We start from the raw sequence: 26,688 nt of genomic DNA on the forward strand, positions 1-26,688 counted from the left end.
ACCCGGAATCCCTACGTGAAATGTTTCTCGACAGTTTCACAAAGTCAATGTTGCCTTGTTCCGACCTTTTTGACGGGTTAACATGGTTTTAAGTAACCAGTCCGTGTTTAATCTTGATTTAATTTTCTGATAAGTATTTTTCAATTTCTATAAATTGCAGGCAGTGAAACAGATTTATGGTTTTGTAAAACTTTAAGGCTGAAATCAAAAGATCTTGCGCAACCGGCATGCTTAGCAGTAGCTGTCTTTTTACGCAAGAAGAAATTGACTGTTTTTATCATTTTCATGCAGTACGATATTAGGCCGGTTTTGGAATTATAGTCGCAAAGCAAGCCGGTTGCGCAGGAGCCTTTAAGCATGGACATAGCTTTTAGTGACTCACCTCATTTGCATCAAGGATGACAGTCCCTCCACTTGCACCGCAGCTGGCTCCGGGGTTTTCAGAATAGGCATCTGCAGATATGTTTCCGTCTACGAAACAGAACGCTTGCATCAAATTGCGAAGGTTGTAGAAATTTTTATTGAGTACAAATGATACGCATTTATATTGGATATATAAACTGATGTGTATGGAAGGGTCAATGATTTGGAAGACTCAAATGAGCACATTTTCAAAGGAAACGTCAAAGTATAACAGCCCTTTTCTCAGAATATAAGTCACTTTGCAGAATGGATTGGAGGCTTGATGGAAAATAATAAAACCGTTTTAATATTCCGAAACATGTTTATAGTTTGCTTGCATTGTCATCATTCAAAATTAAGAATAGTCTTTCCCAAAAGAATTGAAAATTGTCTCCAATAGGAACAGCCAAGGTCCAAAAAACAAGAACACAAGCCCGAGACCCACGCCCCACATAAAAAGTGAGAAGATAAGAGATGGAAGAAGAAAGTAGTGGAAAATTGGACTATTAGATATATGTATCAGACTATATCTATACAAAACGGTACAATAGAAACATCTGTGCTTTGAGGATTAAAAATTGATTAGCTACAAATAAATTATCTTTTAGACTTTCGCATAGTGAAAACCCAGACAGATAGATTTCAACGAACCCATAAAAAATCCACTGACGGCCCTTATGAAAACTTAGGAAAAATAAAAACAAAAATCTATCTCTTATATTTTAGAATTTCAATAAAGATAACTTGCTTCACGATTCTGGACAAATTTACAAGCATGATTATACATTCAGTTTGAGAAAAATGTTTGCAACAGCTAAGCTTAAAAATATTGCTTACTTATTAAAATTTTGCCTTTCTTTGCTTCTAATGCGATTGCTCCACCACCGTATGCTGCTGATAGACTCGCTAGAACGAAAGGCGAGATTGCAAGATAAGCCATGCTAATTCGCTAAAGATAATCATGCACCTTCAGAAATACATTTCAGGGCATTCTCTACGCAAACGTAATTACAAAGCTGAGCTCATAGATTTGGAGTAGAGGGTAATTACACTGGATGCTATGCTACAATGACAGCATAATCAAAACGTTATATCAAAATTAAAACATCGTAAAAATAGAAAACAAAATAAAAAAGCATGGTAAGAAATATATAAATATGTTGAAGGTACGCTTTGGTATATAGAACATGATGGTACTAAGACTCCGAGTTTCATTTTTAATCCAATTATTACGCAACAAGAATATAAAGTTGTGCATATACGGCATCGAGCACTTTATGTCCGACTTCTTCATTACATTTCTTCAATGAACAGAAATCTTCATTAAAAATGAAGGCATTGAAGTAGAAAAACCTGAAGTAGAAAAACCTGAAGCAGAAAAACCTGTCTAAACTTGTCTTACTTGTGACTAAGAAGATTGAAATGTAAATCTTACAATTTCGACATGAGCTGCCACCAATTAAAAGAGTTGGATCAATGCCATACGATCGTGATAGTGTATTGTTGACGTCACCATGTCCCGCACCGTTGACGTCACTTCCGGGTCCTTTGAATACAGGAAAAAATTAAAATAAACTGGGTACTTAAAACTGCCGAGCAGTTATGAATCCCTGAGTACTGGCTTAGCAAAATTAAGAAACTTTGTACACAATTTCATACATCAGAAGAGATACAATGCTATAATCATATAATACAATCATAACCATAATTTTGCCTTAATCATATTGAGTAGCAGATATGTACAAGAATATTTATAGTCTCTATGCTTTACAATTTAATACGCCCGTTATAAAACAAAATTATTTACACGATTCTTAGACTTTGGAAGATACTAGACTGTATTGTTTTGAGATTTATCTTTGTTTCGAATCAGTTATCTAAATGCTCTAAGAATTTTTCGACTCTAAGAGGAGATCTGCCTGAGCATACTTCCACCGACATGAGATACTCCCATATGCAGACTCTCCCATGAAATTTATATAAATCATATCCTTTTACACTTCATATTCCTCAAAAACAACATATATTTGTCCTGTGTTCACACTTTCCATTTATCCATGCCATATATATGAGCTAAGTCCCACGATTTATCTCTCATTTCACACTACCTTCTTCATGCTTCACGGATTCTTATAACCTGTTTTCCTCCAGAAATAAACTCAAAAGACTTGATCTCACTTCCCCCTCTTCTTAGCTCTTTCCTCGTGGCCTTTTTGAAAGTTTAATATAGGCCTCTGGGGAACTTCCTTAAAAAAATCAACTAAGAAAGATGGAGCTTACCTGTATTACGCTCACTGCCATGATTATGATAGCCTCCCAAAAATGTGGATTGCATTTTCGCCGTTCCCATTTTCCCACGAGCACTTAGATCCAAATTCGTTGAAACAGATAAATGTCCATTGAGAGAAACGATTTTGAGAGCATGACTTCCAGTGATTGTTACATTGCTTCCCTTTGAAAACTCAAAGTCATGTTCAAATGTAAACGTGCAAATTTTCCAACTCCATTGCGTGCATCCTATATCGTTGTTCACGCTTGACAGATTACCATGTTTTGAAAAGTTGTCTGCTAGATTTCCATTGATTGTCATTACACAAGATGTTGTGTTTATCACAGTTGTTTGAATATGTTTGGCTATAATCAAGAAAATTCGAGGATGAAAATATACTACAAACAAATACGAAGGCAGTGAGCTGCTGACCAAAAAGGCCTGCGATTAGGGAAAAGAGAAAGAGCTGTTTCTAAAAAAAATATAAGGAATTTTTAGAAAATTGGTAAATTTCTCAGAAAATTCTTCTAGAAAACGAAATTTATTTGGATGAACAAGTTTTGGCCTTCAAAGATAAAAGATCGAAATATCTAAGCAATGAAAGAATTCTCAAGCTTGTCCAGAACCCTAAGCACAATAGTTGAAAAACAGCAAGTGTCATTGATAAGGCTTAAAAAACTGCTAACAGAAATCAATTTGGTAGACCTTTACAGAATAGTCATTAATATTACAATAGTATTTTTATCAAATATCATACTGCTGAATTTCCTGAAGTACACAGTTAATACTCTGCAAAGTATAAAATGTCGTATTATGACCTAAATTTATACTGCTTTATATAACTTGATAAAAACTTACATATTTGAATGCATTTTAAAGAAACTGCTACTTGTGAATTACAGAGCTGTTGCAGTTTCTCACAACTTATAGAAAATATTTTGGTATTTGAATTGTATGTAAAAAATTTATGTTAAAAGTTTATGCATCATCCAACATCATCTTAAATGTTGTTATGAGCACATGGTAATCGATTGACTTTATAATAGGAAATTTTATCGTAATTAGATAAAGATTAAAGTTCAGGTTTGCAATAAACAGCAAATTGTTATGAGGTTTATGATTGGGAAAACTAAGCCTCGTTGTGAGAGGGGGTGTTTGGTTGGTAAACTGTTCGAGAACACTGCAAGAATAATTCTGAAATAGAGAAAAATGCAATCATAACTTATTTTTCACGGACTTACTGGAAAATTTCTTGATTCCATTGGTACCATTTACCAAACCCTTGCCGCCTTCTACTTTGATAACAAATGACCCTGCTGTGTGGTAACTAAACGACTTAACAAGAATGACGCCACCACCTCCTCCATCACCGCAATAATCAGAGTAATTTGAAGTCTTTCCGCTGTTACCTCCAACTGCTGACAGTTCTCCTTCTAACACGACCTGAAAATGAGATTTTTTTGTGAGCTGGAAAACATGCAACGAAGTAACCAGGCAAGCAAGACCATGAAAAGACAAACAAGTAGGCATGCTATCCCTCAGCCAAACATCCAAGTGTACATGTTGGCAAGCAAGCAAACAAATAATCAAACATGAGATATAAAGAAAAAGATAAAAAGCAAAGAAATAATAAAGCAGCCAGGCAAGCAATTAAACGAGCAACCAGGCAAACAAGCAAGCAAGCAAACGTGCAACCAAGCAAACGAACAAACAAGCATTCAAGCAAACGTGCAAGCAAGCAAACGAACAAACAAGCAAGCAAGCAAGCAAACGTGCAAGCGAGAAAGCAAGCAGGTATGCAAACATGCAAAAATGAAAAACATGAAGACAATTTCTGCGAAGAAGCAAGCAAAGAAGTAAGCAAGCAAGTGAGCGAGCAGCAGGACAAACAAGCAATCAAGCTAGCATGCAGCTGAGCAAGCAACCGGACAAGCAAGCAAGCAAGCAACCAACCAGACAATCAAGCGAGCACGTAAACAAGCAGGTATGTAAACTTGCAAAAATGAAAACACGAAGACAAATTCAGCGAAGAAGCGAGAAAAGAAGTGAGCGAGCAAAGAAGTGAGCAAGCAAACAAGTGAGCAAGCATATAGCATAAAACCTAGGAACCAAACATACAAGCCGAAAGGCAAGTAAATATACTTAGTCGATAACCAAGCTGTGGCTCTAATGGTTTATTTATCAATATTATGAAAGTTAGTACTACTAGGATTCGTACCCTCCGGGTCATAGCTAGAATATCAAGTTTCGACCCACAAAAGCCAAAAAAATCTTCGAGAATGCAATTACCTTATTGGCAGCTAGCACAATTTTACCGCCGGAACTGCCACCGGAGCATGCTGGGTAACTAGTGTTCGTCACACTATATCCATTAGCAATAATCTTTCCTCGAGATCCTATAATAAAATTAAAATCAAACCTTGATTAATGAGACGAGAAAAACTGTTATAGACATTTCTTTGAAATTTATTTAAATATGATAAAAAGAGTACAATAGAAGCAAATAATATAGACTATTCTTGGGTTCAACTCTTTAAGAATGGCTGGGCAAACCCATTCGGTGAAATTTTAGCATTGTTTGTTGGAGGATGTCGTCTCATTAATCAAAGGTTATCTAGCACTTTAAGGCCAATGCAAAGTTAGGTAGCTCAAGGAAATAAGAATTGCTAGCTAGAAGCAACTAAGTGCAAGTTGTTTCACACATAAAGCGGCTCCTGAAAACTGCTGGTGAGCTGATAGATGGCTGATTGGAACATGTAGATCGCCCTTAATTCATGCACAAATTATAGCATGCACATTTCTAAATTGCAAATAACATAAGAATGTTAAATGAATTGCAAAAATTGCAACTAAAAAAGGACCATGATATTTGCTTTCAAAAGAAGGCTTCCCTTAATTCCATATTACTGTTATTCAAGAACCTTTATTTGTTATCTTATACGGATGTATGATTTTCAAAAAATTTAAAAGCTTTACAGTAACAAATATCTTAAATATAATATGTGTTTTCAAAGCGTTGAGCTCTCTGTCTTTGCCGTCTATTCTTCACTAAAAACGGTGTTTGTAAATTGTCTCTCTCGAGTTTTGGGGTAGATAAATTCATTTTCAGTACTAAATTCCATATCTCAACCAACTAGGATAAATCACATAACAAATGAAGTAAATTTAAAGAATCGTTACACTGCTCAAATGTATATTGAGATATGATATTGCGGTTATTTCTACCTCGTACCTCTGAAATCAATTTCAGCCGATGCAAAACGACAGAGTAGAGCAATGGATGGGGTGAAAAGGAGCAAAAATTTGTTAGGGTACGTTGCTACATAAAGCCTTATACTAAAAAGGTCGTCGGATACTTGGGACGACTTCGTGACTGATCAAATACTTCTACCTCGTACCTCTGAATCGTTTTCAGCCGACGCGAAAGGACAGGGTTAGAGCAATGGATGGGGTAAAAGGGAGCAAAAAATTGTCAGGGTACTTCGCTAGATAAAGCCTTATGCTAAAAGGTCGTCGGACACTTTGGACACATTTTGTGATAGATCAGATTCTTACCTAAAACCAGGCTACCATTTGCCTGAATGGCAATTGCTCCACCCCCTGTTCCAGGATCAGAATCATAAACAATGGCACCTACAAAAAAAATATTTCTTATTTAAACTTCCTTCGATATGGCTTATCTAATCTGTGTCTTATAGCCAGTAAATGAAATACACATGAGATTTATGTGATAAGCATGTGCACGTGAAATATTATTCAAAGATAGCAAAATGTTCTTCAAAGATAAATACTTTACACAGCTAGGATTGTGGAATGATATTTCTTTTAGAGCTGCTGCAAATCACCTGCTGTAGAAGAAGGAACATTACCTAAAGAGATCGTTACTTGTTTCGAGTCACGGAGAAAAATGAGCCTCGTCATACCATAGCCATCGTACGGGAATCAACTTGTTGAGGCTTTACTATTTTTCTTTGGTCACAAGAGATTTACGTCAAATTGCTGCCTATTTAAATCTACAGATTCCATTGGCTCAATCTAAATCAACTGAAAAAACTCACAAAAAGGATGGAGTTCAGCATTCATCCTTGCCAAACAACTGTCTAACGCTGGCTTAAACTGCTTACTGCAGAATTATATGGAGTATCATTTGAAACAGCTTCGAAATTTTTGACGTGCATGAATCGTTTGCAATTCTTAACAACACAGCAAAAAGACTGTTTTATGGCGCCTCAAATTTTACAAATCCACCTCACCACTAGCATTGATTATAAACTTGGGGTCTTGAAGCACAGAGTAATGGGCTTAAGGGTTTTAGATAAAATAGAATAAGACGCAGTTTTTGGGAAAAAAAACTGAAAATATTGAAACATTACTGAAGCTGTTTGGTGTATTAAGTAATTTTGACAGGAATTGTATTTCACACAGCGAGTATATATTGCATTCCTAATACCGTAAAACGTAAATTGGTGAATTAATGGAAGAGCATCTTGCATATTACCCATTTCAAGTAACTGTACTTGCCCTGTCCTTGTCACAAAGAGTAGTTATTAGGATGACTTTCACCATCAATGCTGGGTAATAATATACAAATACACACCTGTGCTACCGCCTATAATCTCTCCGGTATACTGATAGCTTCTCCCATAAAAATAGTTATTATTGGGGTCTATCCATGACCCACCGCCAGCACCACCGTATCCTCCTCCATGGTACGTAAAACCAGCCCCTGGTCCAGCCCCTGAAAGACGAGAGGTGTCAGTCATATTCCGGTGTCTGCTTGGCTTTGAAAGAGTGATTTTGATTCAAATTTTTGTAGTTCACTGTTGGAGATTTCGATTCACATTTTTGCACGGAGATTTTATGGGTATTTCGGATTCTATATGTTCATTAAAGTTATGCTATTGAAATAGGCTGAAACGTTCAACTACTTGTCATTCAAGTGTTTTAAAAACTGAAAATTTCCTGGGAAAAATTGACAAAGTCTTAACAAGAGATTATAGAATTAAGGACAGAAAATGTAAAAAAATCACAGGGATACTATCATATATATATACACTCACTATATGCACACAAAGAAATCAATTTCTCAAGACTTCATTCGGGTATATAAAAAAAGGTTTTGACTACATACCAACAAAACAACAATTTTTTGTTGTTAGAGCGAAACCACCAAGGTGATTTTGCAATCCTGATGCATTCAGTGGCACACCGCTGACATCAACTGTGGTATTCACGACAATGTCACCTCTTGTTCTGATGACCAGGGGATTGCTACCTTTCAAGAACACTTTCTTTCCATATGAAAATATGTTATAATGCTCAGATTCCAGATTATAGGCGGCAAGTTTGAAAGTCCATGTTATATTGTTAGAGCAGGTAAATTTCTTATTTAAGAGATCACCAGTCAGCAGAGTTGTGCCATTCTCAGTCAATTCAGCGTTGTCTGTGTTGAAGATGACATCTGCATAGCAATTGGCTAAAGTACAGAGAATATTAAAATAAGAGCTTTATTGAAATTAGTATGTTACAGCCATTTAGCTATCAAGAGTGATACAAGGCTGCAGATGGACCTTTATAATATCCCTAGGAGTGTTTCAATACATATGGACAAAAAGGCCTTATTGAATAGAGCAACAAGCCCCCATCACGTCATATAGGGGCCGAACACGAGGCTAACAATGTCCTCAAGAAAGGAAATATTGACAGGATTTTTTAACACAAGCCTAAACTTGGAAAATTGAATAAAAAGTAGTTAGAAACAAGGCTTCATTACGGACGTTTGTAAATGCATGTGCCTACGTATTCATTGTAACGAGTAATGGCTCAGCGGAAGATAACTTTAGCAAAAATCTTGGATTTGATGCCCGAAAAAAACAAAATACATCTAATTTACTGACAAAAGATTACACGATATTAACAAAACGATATTAACAAAAAGATTCAGTAGTGAAACTAGGTCTCATTTGACTTCTGTAGAAGATGGAAACTTTCGAAAAAACATTTGAAATCGCCTGTTTGTGGATCTCTTATCCGAAAGACTTGGTCCAGTTAGCTCAGCTCAGCCAATATGACAATAAGCCATGTACAACATATACATATCAGTGAGTTCATGTTGATTACCAACGATATAAGTTTTACAGATATACCCATATTCAGGGCCTGCGCCACTGATCAGAAACTGGAGGACCAGCAATGAAAAGAAAATTTCTTTCTCCCCCCTTTAGCCCCAATTGTGGCAATTAATTTGCTTATGTTGTTTTACTGTCGGGCTTTAATTCAATGCATTTATTATAATCTAAAGGCTGGTATCTATAGAATTGCTTTTTAGCTAATTTTAGTCTTTTACTTAGCGCAAAAGATGGGGAAGCTATGGCTTCCCTTGCCCCCCTGTGGCGCGGGTTCTGATATCACCCATAAAGGATATTAGAATAGGTTAGGCTGACATTACAATGCCAATTGACAACGCGATCGTGATCAACTGCTTAATCGACAATATGATGAACTGTTGAATTAAATAGAACCATGCTGTGGAGAAATGACACTTTTTGTTATATTACAGGTGGCAAGCAAACATATTACGTCATTGTATTTGTGGCCAGCCAATAAGGCGTCATGCTTGATAGGTTATACTTGGTACCAGAGTCTCGTTTAAAAAACAGGTAGATCTACTGTTCTTTGTTTGCTTTTGGTTTTCCCGAAGCTGTATATAGGTTTGTATAAATCTAGTAGCAACGCCCAGTAATAAATGGGTGTGGTGTTTAGGCGCCATCAGAACTGCTAAGCAATCTCACACAATTTATGGTAGTGATATCATAAAATGCTTCAATAAACATGATTGTATTGAATAAATAGTGACCAGTTTTGGTTTTAATCAAGTATTAATAAATACATTATTTTACTGGCGGCTGAATCATCATCTACATCTTTATTCAATTCGATTCTCTGATTGCAGTAGTATTGTTGAAACAAAATGCAGAGCCATGTCTAATGAAAGTCTCAAAATAGATACGAAATTGCCCTAGCTATTATAATCACATTACCCATTGTATTCTGAAGAGATTCTCTTTTAAAATATTGTCCTTAAACTAACTTATATCAACGATATACAGGCTTTCAGAAAACTCAGCTAATATATAAACGACAAAATACAATGTTAATTTCTAAGGTAATTCAACTTACCACTTATAAAAAACAGAGAAACTGCAAATTTCAGCATCTAGAAATAATGAAAAATGAATAATAATTATATCTAACCTGTCTGTTTTATAGTGCTCGCTTCCCTAAAGATAGAGCATCAGCGCGTAAAAACTAATCACACATAGGTATGCATACATAGGTATGGTTGAAACAGGAAGATATTTTTGTTGCACTGTAATGCATTTCTTATTGAAAGGTTTTTAAAACTTTGGACATTGAGCAGTAGGTTTTTAATTTAGCCTTTTCTGTACGTTGGCTTGCAAATAATATCACTCAGAAATAATTTTTGAAGTTAACAAAAAAACTTCCAAATCGTAAGACACACAAGAAAGGAGCTTTACAAAGCAGTAAATTCTATACTATCATAATGCTGTGTATTCTATAGAGGAAGACGTAAACAAAAAAATCTCCAAAAATCAAAAAGATGCTCGTACTTTCACAGCTAATTATAATAAAAAGAGAATATTTTCAATGTTCAAAAGATTTCGAGACCGATTAGTAACAGATGTCTAGATTTTGGCAAATAAAAACTGCTCTCATTTTAAAGAAACGCACACCCTTCACATTGACCCTACTGCATCTTTCAGGGATACCACAACCAGCATTTGCCTCATAAACAGAGGTAGCAAACTGTCAGGTACACATAAATCAAGGGGAAATGTTATGCCTGAAAGACAAGTTTGCTTCTAAGTAAGCGCATCTTGAGAATACAGGAAAATCATACTTGAAGATTTAGTACCCTTCAATCTGTATCTTGTTAATTTGAAGGAGAAACAGAAAAGGTAACTGCTTATATTAAGCAATTAGGAAAAGTTAGAAACACCCCCAACGTCTAGGTACTCAAATCATCATAAACAGCTGATTCCATATTTATTCTTGTAGCAGACACGAGGTTTGTGTACCGTCCCAGACAGACTTGTAAGAAACTTCAAAACCTGAGATTTATTATGTAAATTTACATATAATGTCGGACTTGTTAATTATATTTTTAAAAATAAGGCACTTCTGTCACGGGATTTGGAAACAAATATTTTTGACCAATCATTTAGAAACTATTTCGGAGGTTTTTGCAAGAAATATTTGTTTCGGAGATCTAGCAAACACATTACCAGCCATTACCCATTATAAAATCGGTGGAAGATTTTGTTTCCAGAATGTGTTGTATCACGAAATGCACAAATTTATTATGAATAACATCTATATATCAACATCTATTAACGACCTTATACTGAAAAACACTGCTGCAGTCTTTTAGAGCTTCTAATTTATACGGTATGAAATTATACCACGCAGCAATCTTCTCGAAAGCAAGGAAGGCGCAGACGAAAACAAGATGTAACGATACATGCATTGTTCAGCGAATTAATGGAGAATGTTATTTTTTTATTTATTCTCTAATTCAATAATAATCAAGCAACTTGCTCCTGAAATAAAAGATTTTTAGAATATCAAAGTAGAAAAATAGAATTTGAAGCTTCATACCTCCTTCAGCATCCTTGTAGCCAAAAACTTTCTAGAAAGAAAAACAAGAAAATAGGCATGACTGGATTCTTATTGAATTAGGCTGTTTTCTAGGGAAATCATTGATGACAACACTCGGTATTGTTTTAACAGGCATCGTATTCATTGCCAATTTCTGAGTGTTTGCGCTTTACATACATTGAAGTTACGCATATGCAGGTGGGATACCTAGTTAACAATGCCTCTAAATTATTCCTTTTAACGATCCAATTCGGGGTGTATGCGGATCAGATTTAAAGATACACAACAGCGCAGTAGCTAAAAGCACTGCAGTCGACGCACGACAACAGACCAAAGCCAGCATTGAAAAATGTGCATACGAGTAACTACATAGCATAAAACTAAAAAATCCAAAAAGGTAACTTTTGGGCACTTAAATATAAATTCTATTAGAAACAAATTAGATCCACTTATGGATATGATCACAGGGAAATTAGTTCTCGTGCTTATCTCTAAAACAAAATTCCTTTAGAACCAATTTGTTAAAAAGACCAGGCTTTTCTGAGCCCAAGAGGAAAAATAGAAATAAGCATGGTGGGGGTCATTTGCTGTTTATTAATGAAATTTATCTAGACAGCAGACATCTAGACAGCATTTGATTGCCTCTCACATGACCTCTTTATTGCTAAACTACATGCGCATGGGTTCAGTAAACAATCTCTGATGTTATTATAAAATTACCTAAAAGAGAGGACACAAAGAGTGAAAATTAATTCTCAAACAACCACGTGGAAAAATGTTACACAAGGAGTCCCACAGGGATCAGTTCTTGGCCCCCTATTATTTAACATTTTTCTAAATGATATTTTCTATTTCATGATTATAGAAATTCTTTGTAACTATGCTGATGATAATACAATATGGACAGTAGGTAAAAATGTTGCTGATATAATATATAAATTAGGATAATTCATTGTTACTAAATGAAGGCAAATGTAACTTTATGATATTTGAACATAAACAAACCAGAACTGAAAAACAAATATTAAAATAGGAAATGCCACAATCGAAGAGACGAAAAATGCCAAACTATTTGGAATAACTTTAGACAGCAAACTAAACTTTGAAGAAAATATAAAAAACTTATGTAAAGAAGCAGGTAAAAAGATAAATGCCCGTGTCAGAATCACCCCTTATATAAATGAATATAAAAGATCACTATTGATGAAAACCTTTATACTTTGTCACTTTAACTATTGCCCTCTTTTATGGATGTATTGTAGCCGAAAATCTGGAAAACGTATTGAAAATATCCATAAAAGGGCACCGGACAAAAACTTACAATGATTTTGAATCAAGCTTTGAAAATATTATCTCACAAAAAATGATGTCAGGATACATCAAAAGAACCTACAACTACTAGCAACAAAAATATACAAAACAATAAATAACTGAAATCAAGTATATATGAAAAAAATATTTAACTTGCATATAATTTGCGAAATCAATCGTTTACACACAAAAAGCCGAACACTGTTACTTATGGGCTAGATAAAATATCCTTTAGATGTAATGAATTGTGGAATTTTATACCATTAGACATTCGATCGACAGAAAACTGCAAAGTTTTCAAAGCTAAGATTAAACAAACGGATCTTACTTGCTCGTGTAGACTATGCACACCATATATTTCTAATAATGGATGCTTGTAAACATCACGATTCTTCTTAGTTATATTTGTTACTGTTACAAGTTGGTGTTAATTAGCTATTTATTAGCTATTATTCTGTAAACCAACATTAAATAAAGTGAATAAAAAAAGCAAACTATGCTCCAATTATCAAACATCCGTTATTAAATCCTATTAATGGTACTTTGTTCGATTTAGCGAGACTTTGAATTAACCACAGTAAGCACAAAGAGTGAAAACTATTTTTAGTGGAATTAAACATATTCTTTTAAGGAAGTGGAAACATAGGCTCTTTGACTTCGTGTTGAAGCTATGACCAATGGGTCTTCAATATTTGTACTTATTTTAATAGCCAATGAGCGTTTGCGTTATAAATGTTCATGCTTTTAGGTTCAACAAAAAAGCAGTTGAAAGACAAAGATGAGTGCGCTGAAAAAGTAGCCCTGCTGGAGGGAAAATTCTAGTAACTTTGATGAGGAAAATTTTGTTGGAGGAAAATTTTGTTTAAAGGAACTCACAACAGTCTTACATTTTTGTAGAGGTTCCTTTTTGTCCTTGCAGAACCTGTTTTAAAATTGTTGTACGTATAATATACATTCCTTTGAAAGATCATTCAACTTAAAATACATGCATTTGTTTACTTACAATCTTCTTGCTGGGCTGCCTGATGTCAACTTTGACAGGGTCACTGAAGCAGATGGGACATGTTGGAGATCTAAATCTAAACAGTTTTGTTCACAAGCACCTACCCAGGCCAATCCAAAAAGCTTGCAATTTTCAGCCACGACGAGATGCTCAATAAATTTTCCCATTCAGAGAAGAAACGTTAAGCCAATGAAGCTCATTTTAGTTGTATCAAGCAGATTGGAAGCATTCTTTAACACTTTGAAAACAATGCTTTTAATCTTTGCAACCAAAAATTGTAGCCAAATAATTTCAAAACGAGACTGTTAGATTCGTGTGTAGCGGACACATTAAAGTTCAATCAAGACCATGTTCCTAAACTTTTTTCTGCAGTCAAAGCCTTGTGAGTGCTGCCACAAATACCCGGCAAATGCAGGCTCACATATTTCCGATTATGGAGGTCGCCGTAAAACAGTTGCTTCATGTAGTTTTAGCTTCTGATAACTATTCGTATACTTGCAAATATAAGCAAATAATTAGGAAAGAAAACGAATGTCTCTCAAGGCTTAGTTCGCTTTCTACACTTTTTAACAAGCTTACGTGGAAACTATATTAAAAGCAATGGACAAAAAGGATAAATTAAGCACACAAGCCTAAAAAGACTAGGGCCAAACAAGGCTTGTTCAGACAAAAGATACAACAGTAAAAAGAATACATTTCACTAGAGTAATAGAATAATCGATATTCATTATCTTCTGTGACAACATAAACAAGCTCAGTAGGCTTTAGACACATAATTAGCTCAAAAGTGAAAAAAAAATCTGAAAAATAAGATTTTCAATTAAAGAAATTTCATAACATACCATTCACATCAAGACTGAAATTCTTCCTCCCGTCCTTACTTTAGATGTTAGCGAAAATCGATGCTCAATCGTACAGCATTTTTTGCAAAAGGCATTTTACTGCATTATACCCATCAGAGAATGTGAAAATAGAATTTCATAAAAACAGGCCAGCTGGATTAAAAATGCATGTTCTGGTGTAATTTTTGATTGAAAAGTGGTTTAAGATCTGTTGATTTTGAAAGAAACCTGCATATCAAATCAGAGGGCGGGAGAAGGAAACTAGTAACACATATTAATAAAACATGACGCAACGCTCTGAATGAAAAATAGGAGGACGACAAACATTCAATAATGCAAGTAAAATGATTTGATTATCAGAGGGGTGCGTCAACATCCCACACCCCTCTAGCCATGCCATTTTATCCTGAATTTGCAACAACTCCTTGCAAAGATCCTAAACAACTGAAGTTTGAAATCTTAAAATGCCTATTCCAAAACATCTCTTAATTGCTCTTGAGTTCATTTAGAAAAAGATTTCAATTGCCCTTAAAAATTCTTCCAATCTTTTGTTAATTTTAAGAAGCTGCAAGACGCTTTCTAACTTAAACTTTCTAACGATACACAAAAAATCTAAATTTCAACTTAAGACAACTATAGCAAATATATTATAAAGAGCAAAACAATATTTTTAAGGGCCTATTTATATGAGCAAATTTATCCTACCTCTCAGCCCATAATCTGGCAGGTTGGATGAAATCCTCAAATATTTACATGTAGATTCTATCCCACCTTCCAGCTTGTGTGCAGACAAGTGGGACGAAATTTGATCACGTTTCTATGAACGTTTCATCCAATCTTTCTGCCTCATCCCACCTTCCAGCGTTTATATGGAAAAATTCATCCCATCTCAGTGAAATCCCACCTCTCATGCAGTGGGATCTCACTTAACCGGGCTAGCTTGTTTTCCATATAAATGCAAAACGAACAACACAAAGGATTCTATAGAAGAGTGGGATCTCACCTCTCAGCTCACTGGCTGGAAGGTGGGATGAATTTCTCCATATAAACAGGCCCTAAATAAGGTCTGATTTTGTAGGTCTTTTAAAAATTACTAGAGAAGGATGTGTTCCTCTAAAATAAAGTGCCTAGTTCCATTGGCCGATCTTTTCTTCGGCGACCCTAAATCGGTCTTTGTAATTAAATGAATTGGCTACATTATACGCACGGAGCAATGGTGAAAAGGCTAAATAGCCAGCTAAGATTTCTTCCTGATGCCAGCAAATCTCAGCCAGTTAACAAAACCAATACATAACAGTAAATGATATCTGATAATCTTTCGTCAACGAGGAATGTAACTAAACAAAGCAATGTCTAAGGGTTAGGATTTTTCAAAGTTCAATATACCATTGTTTTCAGACCAGAGCTATTTAGTCGTTACAGGTTTAAAAAATTTGCCCCCCCCCCTTCCAAGTATAATTGCTAATAAAAGAGGCAACTTTGCTTTGGTAAAGAAGTTGAAAGCTGCTTGATCACAGTTTCTGGAAATCACCACGTTTCCATCTGGCCTAGAATGTTTGAATTACGTCTCGCTTTTTTAAATTGAGCGTATTTAAGTAAAATATCGTATTTTAGTTTAAGCATTAATGTGAGAAAAGTTAATTTTGCCACATAATTTCTAAATATGGTAATGATAGCAATTTCACTAATGTGACATCATTTCCGTGTCTTTCATTTCAATAACCAATTTTTTATTTCTTTTAATGAGAGTGTACTTTAGCATATTTCGATCCATCTTCTTCGTGTCAACACGCGTGCTCATAGCATTTATCATAAAAGAAAATAAGGAACAATATACCTCTTACCGCGTGACCCAAGTACGTTGCGCAAACTCTTTCATGCGATTACATTTGTGAACAATTTTCAAGCTTTCTTCGTCACTAATATCAGCAATTTTTTTATCTTAGCAGCTGGAGTTTTTGAATAAACATCGATAGAAGTGAAAACAACATGTCCTGAAAAGGTATTCCCTACATCGACTTGGCCGGCAAAATTTCACACCAAATGATTAACACGCTTTAACGAAAAGTGTGTTCGGCAAATCATATGCAAATATGTATAATGAATTTGGACAGAAGTCGGACAGAAAGATTCAAGTAATTAATAGAGTCTGGAAAAACAGTGCAAATATTTACTATGGTGTATCGCCAGTTTGCTAATAGCAATCATCAACAATAAATATGAATAATCAGTAACTAGGCATACGAATAAATTTGGTATATCTGCTGACAGCGTACTGAGATAAAGAGCGCTTGAATGTTTCTAGATTGATTCAGGAGTGAATCCACGTCTGTAAAGCAAGAAATTGCCTTTGCAGATAGATTCAACAAAGATTTTGGCAAATTTGAAAGCTCCATGATCATTTCTCAGATATCTTTAGGGCAAAAATTACGAACACTAAGGGTTATATGAGAAGACCCAGCCTGAGAGGGCCAGCTCCCCTAAGAGAGCTGGATTTGCATGCTTGTTTATATGAGAATTTTCTAGCCTGCTTGGGAGGGCTGGAACCACGAACAAGTTAGCACGAGAAGTTCTTGCGCCAATATTTATTTCGAAATGGCGGCCACTTGTGCCGAACCTAACTCTGTTTGGAGCGACTCTTGAGCATGTTTAGCGCGGCTCCCGTTTCAAACGTCGAACTTAATTATGTCGCGCCAAATGGGTTTTAGGAATTTTTACATGAAGTATCTTGGTTAAGGCGCGCAATCTCAAATATTTGTTTGAAACGCATGCGCCCTCCAAGAAAGAAATGAATTCTGGGAGGGAAAATAAATTAAATATAATTATGCATTGAGTTCGGTACATGACAAGTTCGACGCTTGGAACCGTGCCATGCTGGAGTCGTGCAGCTCGGCAAGCTCTACCGATCCAAACTAGTCTGCCGCTCCTAACTCAATCTGCCGTACCAAATTGATTCAAACATCGCGCCCCTCATGTACTTAATTCTCGAGTTAGGTTCGGCACATGAGAAGCGCGACGTTTGAACCAGGCCTTAGGCAACAACAATCCTTACAGCGCTTTTGTTACAGCAATACGGTCTACTAATTATCTGGACATTACATCGGGATACCCTTTCACCATTTCTTCTCTTAACCTAGCATACTGCTTTGGCCTATCACCATCGAAATCTATATTTTTGAATACCATTATACTTTTGTATTTACGGCGAGCAGTGATTAACATTTCCGCCATGTCAGAAGTCCAGCCAAATTGTATTGACTTTGAATTGGTAATTTTGATACTGGCAGCTATTTGTACTTTGGCGATGCAAGCGGTATGTTGTCGCGTGCACAAAATAATTTTTCCAGCCCTCCCTGGAGGGCTAGCCCACTTGATTGCGTTAACATGGAAAATTTCTAGCTCGCCTAGGCGAAATCTAGGGTAGTTAGAAGCGAAATCTCGCCTAAAAAAACTGGCCCACCTCTAATGTAAATGAAAAGGAATTTCAAAAAGGATCACATGAAAAAGGTGAGATCTCGGCAAAGAGGCCTAGACCTCTTTCATGTAAACAGGCCCTAAAGGGGGAACACAAGAAAAAGAAATAAACGCTGGATTTGGCCAGCACTGGATTCTATGAATCTTGCTTTCAAAAAATCTGAAAAAAGTGATAGGCAGAAACAATATAAAAAAAACTAGAGGTAATAGAATATAATATAACTATCTAACTAATAAATTTTACGTGACCGGGTTCGTTCTAAATGATAAAACTGAACACTTCTATGAAAAAATATCGTGCCAGTGTAGACACCCCAGTCTTGGTTTTGAGAACGCATAACAACTTCCTATCTATTCAAATGGTGACCATATTAGCAAGTTGACTTTAATGAAGCAGGTAATCATGTGACCTTTCAAGCAAAAGATGCCAAAAACTTCATTTTTGATGATCAACAGGCATTCCATTTTTTATGTGCGAAACGAACAAATGATTTCTAAAATTTCTCCAATTATTTGGGTTTGTGCCCCGTTTGGGCTGTGGCTACCAAATCTTACTAAATATAACAGAAAAGAATAGGAACTGAGTTGAGCAAGGCAACCTACTGTAATAACCTTAAAAAGGCCCTGTGGCAATTGACCCCTGGCCCACTTCTCAGTGGATAAAACCATATCAACGGAGGTGGTACATGACCCTGTACATAAACGAAATAAGATGTTTCAGTGACGTCATGTGGAAGCAGACATTTACGTAGAATATGTCAACAAAGGCAGCGGTAAATATGATACTAAACTCAAGTGTCAAATAAAGCTGGGCATTTCTATGTCTAAGCAAAAAGCTATGAGAAATGACGTAGCATAACACAAACGTACAACTTACCACCGAATATTTAAGCAAAATGGAAAATGTCCCTGACTACCTCGAAGACATATGACTGCAAGAAATGCATAGTTGTATGCAGATGGCTGGTGCATTTTCAAACACGAAAACCCGACAATAATAGAACAAAGCAAACAAATAAATATGCTTTTGGTATCTGAAAACTAAAGCAAAATTCGCAAGGCAATATTTGCTGTCTCAGACAATTGATAATTCGTAGCTTGTTTGCCTTGAGATTTCTTGCTGCGATTTCGAAGTTTGCACAACTATTAACTACTAAAAGAAGTGAGATTGTCATAATTACAAATGCATCGCATGGGTACACATTTTTAAGGCATTGCAAAAGGTTAGGATGGAAGGGAGGATAGATTAACATTATCACATGATCATATTGATCAGTATAGGCACAATGTTGCTGGCTGTGATCAAAGCAATCAGGTTGGTCAACAAAATCGGGCCAATAACGGGCGACGAGTTTATTTTTCTATGGGGTATTTAAAAAAAAGTAATTGCTTTATATTGGGGTTTATATAATTCAGAAATTGATGTTTATGCATTTAAACCTAGAGATTGACAGCCAACAATGGGTCGTTTTATTGAGAATCCCGACTGCTAAAAGCAATTTTTCTGAAATGATATTTCTTGAATAGAAAAAATTGCTGCCCTTTTGAGGCTACACCTAAAATCTACTCTTCATCTAAAAGCTGCAAGGGGAGGATGATCCTGTTTTAAAAAACTTTGAGGATGAGCGCTCTAGCAGACAAGCCCCCCGTAGTTGTCATCTATTTAGTCGCTCAGTTATGAAGTCGGTCGCAACAACAATGTAATCACTTGTAATCACTGGTTTGATGTGATCAAAGTTGCTTTAGTAACAAGGGGAATATCCACAGGATTGACGTGGAAAATATTTAGAATAGACCAATTCGACTTACGGCCTCGTTTTGAAAAATCTTCAAATTCTTTTGTACAAAATTTTTAACCTCAGATTCGGATTAAGAGCAATGATTTTAGTCTACTTGGAAATTTTCATTATGGTATTGCTCACGATATTGATTTTATGACGGCAAAAATATAAAAATTTTATAAGAGATTTGACCGTGATTGGCGACTGGGGGGGGGGGGGGTAAAGTTTCGCCCGGAATGATTTTTGCGGTCAAATCCCTTGCAAGTTTTCAAACTTCATTTCTCCATAAAATCTAAATTACAAGCACAAACAAAATGAAAAATTGTATCCAACCTAAATCTATTGTGATCAAACCAAATCTGAGCTTAAAAAAGTCGTATAATTAAATTTGGAGAAATTTCCAAAACGAGGTCGTAAGTCGAATTGGTCTATTGATGCTGTACAACTCATGTATGAATTATAAAAACAAGATATAATTGAACCAATTCATTTATTTATTTCATCGAGTACCAGCCAGCTATCTATCACTTCAGCAAACTTATTGATAATCAAATCCTCGGAGTGATTCCGCATGTAACGGTTATTCAAAATATGAACGAATACATCAACCTTAACAATTGTTCTAAGTATATTGTGATGGGGCTGTACCATATTTTTTGATGGGGCTTATCAAGTGAAAGCCACCATTGGTTACTTTTTTCATCATTGGTACGAAATAGGTGAAAGGGACATAGCAGTTATTTAAGGGAAGTCATAACCCCAACAGGTTTCTCGAATTAGCGGTAAATTATACTATATAACATTAGGGATTGATAAAAACAACAACAAAAATAATAATAACAACAATAATAATAATTATTATTATAATAATAATAATGAAAACATTTTTATTTTATATTCTTCTACTTACAACAGTAACCTCACTTTACAGGTAGTTACTATCGGCTAGCCTGGTGACAAGTCTATTAATTTTACACAAGTTATAACATTTAAATAAAATCGTATGAGTGCAAAGAATCTTTAGAAGGAGAGCAGTTCATTATTATAATAATAATAATGGAAACATTTCATCTTCAATTCAACTTAAACTACAATTACAAATCTCACTATTACAAGGTAATTTGCAATTGGCTAGCCTGGTTTTACAAGAAAAAACTATAACAATCGTAAGGTAAAAGGAAAAGCTGAGAAAAATAAAACAACCAAAATTAAAACGGATGTAATTCCGAATTTGCCCATGGTTTATTTTTGCAACAAAATATGTAGTACGTAGTACGGATGGCAATGTTGGAAAGTTTAGAGATGAGATACCGTTTTTGTTGCTGATCGATGGAGAGAGAGTCACACATTTTGAAGAAGGAGATGCAGGAATTGCCAAAGATGCCAAGAGAGCTCATAGAAAGATTCACAAAAGAGACACATTTGAACTTCCGCTGTAAGTCAGATAGAAGAGAAGCATACTTGCTGTGTTTTCTTGTTGCATTTGTGTCAAGATTGGATTCAAAACCAACAGTAAGCTCTAAAATGTATAGGTAGTTGTTGTTAGTCTCAAGAGAAGATCTGGGCGAAGGTTTTCTCCAGTTATGATTAATAATAAAAATAATAATGATAATAATGAGTTCAAAAGGAGATGGATGAATGAAAAAGAACAAAGATGGAAGGAAAAAAGAATGTACGGGCAGTTTGTTGGAGAGATGCCGGAATCAACAGATGAAAAGGAGACATGGGAATGGCTGAGAAAAGCTGATCTTAAGATACAAACAGAATCACTTTTGTGTGCAGCGCAAGAACAGGTTCTCCGATTAAACTATATTGAACACCATATTGACAAATCAGCAGAGTCATCACTTTGTAGGATGTGTGAAGACAAGGGCGAAACTGTACATCACATTGTCAGTGAGTGCAAGAAGATGGCACAGAAAGAATATAAACGAAGGCACGAAAATCTTGCGAGGATTGTGCATTGGCATTTATGCAAGAAATAAAATCTAGAAAAGACGGAAAAATTGCATGAACATACCCCCGAAGGTGTAGTTGAAAATGTTCAGGTAAAGCTACTATGGGACATGAATATTCAATATGATCATTTAATTGAAGCAAGAAGACCAGACATAATTCACAAATTTTCAAGCGTCAAGAAACTTTTTGTGTGGCTATTACCGGAGTACCAACATATGAGCAAAGAGCCATTTTGTACAAAGTGAAAAAACTTTTAGGAACCCACCAACTTACGTATACACCTTTGAAGAGCACGGATAGCATGAGTTATATCTAGTTTTTCAGACGGGTAAAAAGGATCTTTCGAATGGCATATCTAGATGTTTAAACGGACAATAACAAATTTTCAGATCTTTCAGACATAAAAAGTACAGGGAACGCAAATAAAGGAATTTTAGTTTCGTGACTTAAAAGTGCATGCTAAACGCGTGTCAATCAATGCTGGTGCATTTGAGGTTAGCACTTTCGCGAAAACACAATATAAGAAGGAGAAATTGAATGATAACATCAAAATGAAAAACCAGGATGGCGAGTTGAAAGTAACATGGAGATAAACATAAGAGAGCGCCAAGTATGAGATTTAACGATAATCTTTCCATAATCTTATGATTTAACATCTCTGTATATTGTTCTCATTGTTTGTGATGCTCCTCACTACATTGTACACGAGTAGAGCCTGAGTCCCTTACATTTCATTTTACCTTGTAGCATACTACGACAAAATAATTCATCAAAAGAAAGGAAGGCGTGAAATGAAAAACATTCCCAAACGGTCGCAGTCAATACGCACGGACGATCCTACAGAATCAAAGAACTAATTCACTTTACTCACCATCACATGCGCTGATATCTGTCCTTCACCTTTTTAAGGGGAGGCACTTTGATCACAGCGACCAATCAACTGAAAAATCCACTGGGAAGTTTTCGCTCCTGTTGTCTTCTGTTACTCTTAAACCTGTTCGAAACGAAAAAGTAAATGTTATATCAACAGATCTTCAAGGCTGAAGATGAGCAGGGGGGTCTATAGGAACTGAATAGTGACATTTTCTAAGACCTCGAAACACCAAAGTAAATTTTATGAAAAAGCACAGTGATTATATGATCCAAGAACATTGAAATTGATGAAAATAGACCAAGTATAGAATCTCGAAATTATACCACTCTGAAACTGAGCTCTATGACAACAAATTATGCGTTAAAGCTATACCATGGAGCATATTATCACCCAAATACTACATTCGTTGGTACCATGAGCAGCTTCAAACTGAGGATCGACACGAGAATCAGTGACTCCAAACTGAAATCGCGCAACAATAGTATGCCCTTGTTAACCCCCCTGAGAATTTAGCGAGACAGGTGTATCAGTAAAGCAGGCAAATATCATCAAAAGCAGGGTGCATTATCGTGTTTAGCATATGAAAACTCTGAATCCCTGAAAAGAGCACAATAAATACAGCATCAGGCAATTTGGTCAAAAGAATTTCCATTCTACAGCTTTTTAAAAGCAGAGTTTTTTAAGCCGGATTTCCAATGAGCAAAATTCTACACGTAGCGACACGGATTGTACAGCCGCGCATGCGTGTTTCTAGTGAATTTTTGAAATACGCGTATCTCAAGAACGTGCATATGCACACAAACAAAGTTGAATTGGATCCTACTTTTTTACGTACTACGTCGTATCAAGCCATAAAACAACCAATTCACTTTTGTATTTCTGGGCATTGATAATGAAATCAAGATGGCGGCTAAAGTTCTGTCGAAGAAACGTGTTGCCAGATATCTCAGAGTAACACAAAGTATTCCACGAGAACAATTCCCTTTGCAAGTAGAACTTAAAACTGATGTAGAGTCATCCTGAAGAATCTAAAGAAGAACTCTTGGTCGTACAAAAGCATGTCTTGCATTAGAAGATAAAACTCTCTTTTAAATTTTCGATCTGATAATAGTCTTCTTACCCAGAACCTTCTCTTCTTGGTAAAACGGTTTTTTTAACAATAATAAAAGAATAATTTTTCGACTAAATACAGCCGCTATCCATCATTCAATTCACGTGTCTAAAATTTTTTAATGGTAATTGCACCGAAATTCAAACATCTATATACGCGTAATTTGATACGATACGCGAAAAGGTTTTTCTATTAGAGATTCAGCTTTAATTCACTCGACTTTGTTGTAGCAGATAGTAGAGTTTTTACACTTATTTTTTGCTATAACAATACTATAAATTTTGTTCCCTCTCGATATTTTTAAGAAATTTTCGTTTGAGCCCGGATATATTCTTAAAGTGTTCATGTTTTTCTCAAGGAACATCGCCCGCCCTTGAATAAAACAACTCTTCGAAAAAACGAGCTTTGTCAGTTATGCAATTCTCTTTTATAAGTTTTAGTTCATTTTTATTCATTTATCAACTAATACTGAATACAACTACAAAATTACAACAAAATTACAAGTACTGTACAATTACTAATTCACAAGAAACCATACATACTCAGGAGAGTATACTACATGGTTGTATTTAAGATTGTTTGATTAAAGAGGAGCTCTCTAAATAGGTAAGCTAATCGAGAGAGAGCCCCCCCCCCCTCCCCCCACAAAAACAAAGAATCAAGGTTTAACAAAAAAAGCAACAGCAACTATTATTCAGAAGGGTATTTGAAATTATGGCTGGTATGAGAAGTAAGTATGGCTGTTATAATGAACATAAAAAACATACAGCTGCCAAAAAATGTATGCAATCTGAGGCTAAACAATAATCTTACGATATTCTTAAAAACAGGATGATTCTGAGCCAGAAATTATTTGCAAATTTTATTCATATTAAGAGAGAAGAGTGTGATTACAATCACTTGGCAGTCCTAGTGGATGAACTGGAAAGGATTAGAACAGGGAAAACATCAATACTTTGATTTCTGTACATTTTCTGTACGTTTTCTGTACATTTTCTGTACATTTTCTGTACGTTTTCTGTACATTTTCTGTACGTTTTCTGTACGTTTTCTGTACATTTTCTGTACGTTTTCTGTACGTTTTCTGTACGTTTTCTGTACGTTTTCTGTACGTTTTCTGTACGTTTTCTGTACGTAAGTTTTCTGTATAGCTTTAGCATTGCAATATAGCTGTTATATAGCGCTTACATCTTCATTATACCACGGACAGAGACACGACTCATGCTACAGGAGACATTGAGAATAGGAAGTTAGGAAAGTTGGAGCAATGGCATAAAAAATTCTGAATTCATTCCAGCCAAAGGACGAAGACAATACTTCACCAAACAAGCTTTAAGCAAAACTGCAAAAATATTTACGAATCCTGATCCAAATTACATTGACCCAAAAAAATAGCTCCATTTGTTTCAAATAGAGCTTGACGATAACACCAGCAACTTTAGACTAGATGCAGATATAAAAAATCTTTTTCTCAGGAAACGTACATAGGCTGTTTAAATCTAATTTAGTAAGAACTCGCGTCAAGGCAGGTACCTATTGACTTAAGATAACAAATATTGCCCCATTGCCCTTGAAAAGTGACTTCTTTGTTGGATGACATTCACAACAGTATCGGCCTAATGAAATTGTAACAGTCATCTTTATGTACATAATTGCTTGGCATGGAGGAATATATCTTGGAAGGTTTTACTATCTTTATAACATAAAAAGAGAAACCTAGTTATATTTTCTTGATAATAAAATAATGAAAATGTAAAGAATAAGAAGGAGAATGAAAAACTCGAAAATGTAGGCCAATTCAAATTTCAAATTCCTTCATGGTGAAAGCGTCGTTTAACGTCCAAAAAAGGTCATGAATTCCTTCCTTGAAGACTTGTGAATTATACCTATGGAATCATATAAATGTACGGAGGTCTCTATATGGCAGGGGCCATGCTTCCAGGCTTCCAGGCTTGAAGAAACTGTATTATTAGCCCTTTTTTATCTACAAACTGAGAAATGGTTCCAAATTGAGTACCTTTTTGACAACTACGAAAGCAATAAGGTAATTTATGGTAATAATTGATATAAGGTTATATGCTGCTTAGCAATCACCACACACACTAACCTTCACAACCCATCATAATAGCAGCCTGTCACACGTGAAAATACCCTATAACCACGTTACTGTCCCATCATAAAAACAGTGTGAAAATCGGGCAATATACAAAATCAATAAAGCTCATGAAACTCTAACAAGATCTTTGCGTACGTATAAACACTTGTCACTCTAGAAATAATAAACCATCATCCTTCTAATATTGTAGAAAACATGTGTAGAACTTATATAAAAATAGAAACATCTAATCGAAATACGTACTGTAAGTTGAAACTCAATTTCTTTCAAGCTGAATTTTACTTCATTCGAGCCTAGAATGCCAGCTTCGTCATGTTCTCAGTTGTTTGGATAATGGTTTTCTTTGAAGACATTGAACCTGCATTCAAAACCAAACTGAGCAAATGCACTGGACAAACATTGCATTAGATAAAGATAAGAGAAACTTGATACGGACACCTTGTTGCTACTTCACTGTGTTGATTTTATCCCGATTAACCGAGGGATCAGAGAAGCCGACAAATCTTGATCATCACACCAAAAAGCAGCATTTCAATAGATAAATACAAACTACAGGCAATACAAACTTTGAAGATGATCGATCATCGATTGATCAAAACAATCACTATGCCAACCATGATCGTCAACCGCAACTCTTGTTTCATTTTCAAAAACGTTGCATGAATATCCTGTAAAACTGTACAACGAGCGTTTTAAATGGCTGCATCTTTTCTGAAGTTAAAAAACGACGATCATGTTTTCATCATAGATCAAAATCAGATATTTCGTTGCTGCTATCACCAATAATAATAAATCAATGATTATGATTTCTAACACGGCATGCTAATGGTCCCGATCATGATCACTGAGTTGGCAAGTGGTAAAACA

General features: G+C 35.5%; 1 protein-coding gene across 8 annotated transcripts in view; it reads right to left on the bottom strand.

Moving 5' to 3' along the window:
- The window catches only part of LOC148957521 (uncharacterized), a 73,992-nt gene extending 47,307 nt beyond the window's left edge, over positions 1-26,685 (bottom strand). Inside the window, exons 1-14 of one of the 8 annotated variants that reach the window (XM_089115258.1) lie at positions 26,065-26,685; positions 22,592-22,714; positions 18,858-21,280; positions 11,351-11,381; positions 9,851-9,887; positions 7,803-8,147; positions 7,269-7,409; positions 6,227-6,304; positions 4,961-5,067; positions 3,913-4,114; positions 2,683-3,036; positions 1,838-1,948; positions 1,240-1,308; positions 383-471 (exon numbers count right to left, since the gene is read on the bottom strand). In XM_089115258.1, the coding sequence (XP_088971384.1) occupies positions 383-471; positions 1,240-1,308; positions 1,838-1,948; positions 2,683-3,036; positions 3,913-4,114; positions 4,961-5,067; positions 6,227-6,304; positions 7,269-7,409; positions 7,803-8,147; positions 9,851-9,887; positions 11,351-11,362 (1,545 nt within the window). In that variant the 5' untranslated portion in view covers positions 11,363-11,381; positions 18,858-21,280; positions 22,592-22,714; positions 26,065-26,685. Of the gene's footprint in view, positions 1-382; positions 472-1,239; positions 1,309-1,837; positions 1,949-2,682; positions 3,037-3,912; positions 4,115-4,960; positions 5,068-6,226; positions 6,305-7,268; positions 7,410-7,802; positions 8,148-9,850; positions 9,888-11,350; positions 11,382-14,506; positions 14,715-16,343; positions 17,136-18,857; positions 21,281-22,591; positions 22,715-22,966; positions 23,075-26,064 lie in introns of those variants that run through there. The other 7 variants (XM_089115256.1, XM_089115257.1, XM_089115261.1 and 4 more) reach the window with 7 other exon arrangements.
- Between the last annotated feature and the right edge of the window lie 3 nt (positions 26,686-26,688).

This window comes from Rhopilema esculentum, unplaced genomic scaffold (genome assembly GCF_057945365.1).
Source record: "Rhopilema esculentum isolate cy_ngs unplaced genomic scaffold, ASM5794536v1 HiC_scaffold_23, whole genome shotgun sequence".
Classification (NCBI taxonomy): domain Eukaryota; kingdom Metazoa; phylum Cnidaria; class Scyphozoa; order Rhizostomeae; family Rhizostomatidae; genus Rhopilema; species Rhopilema esculentum.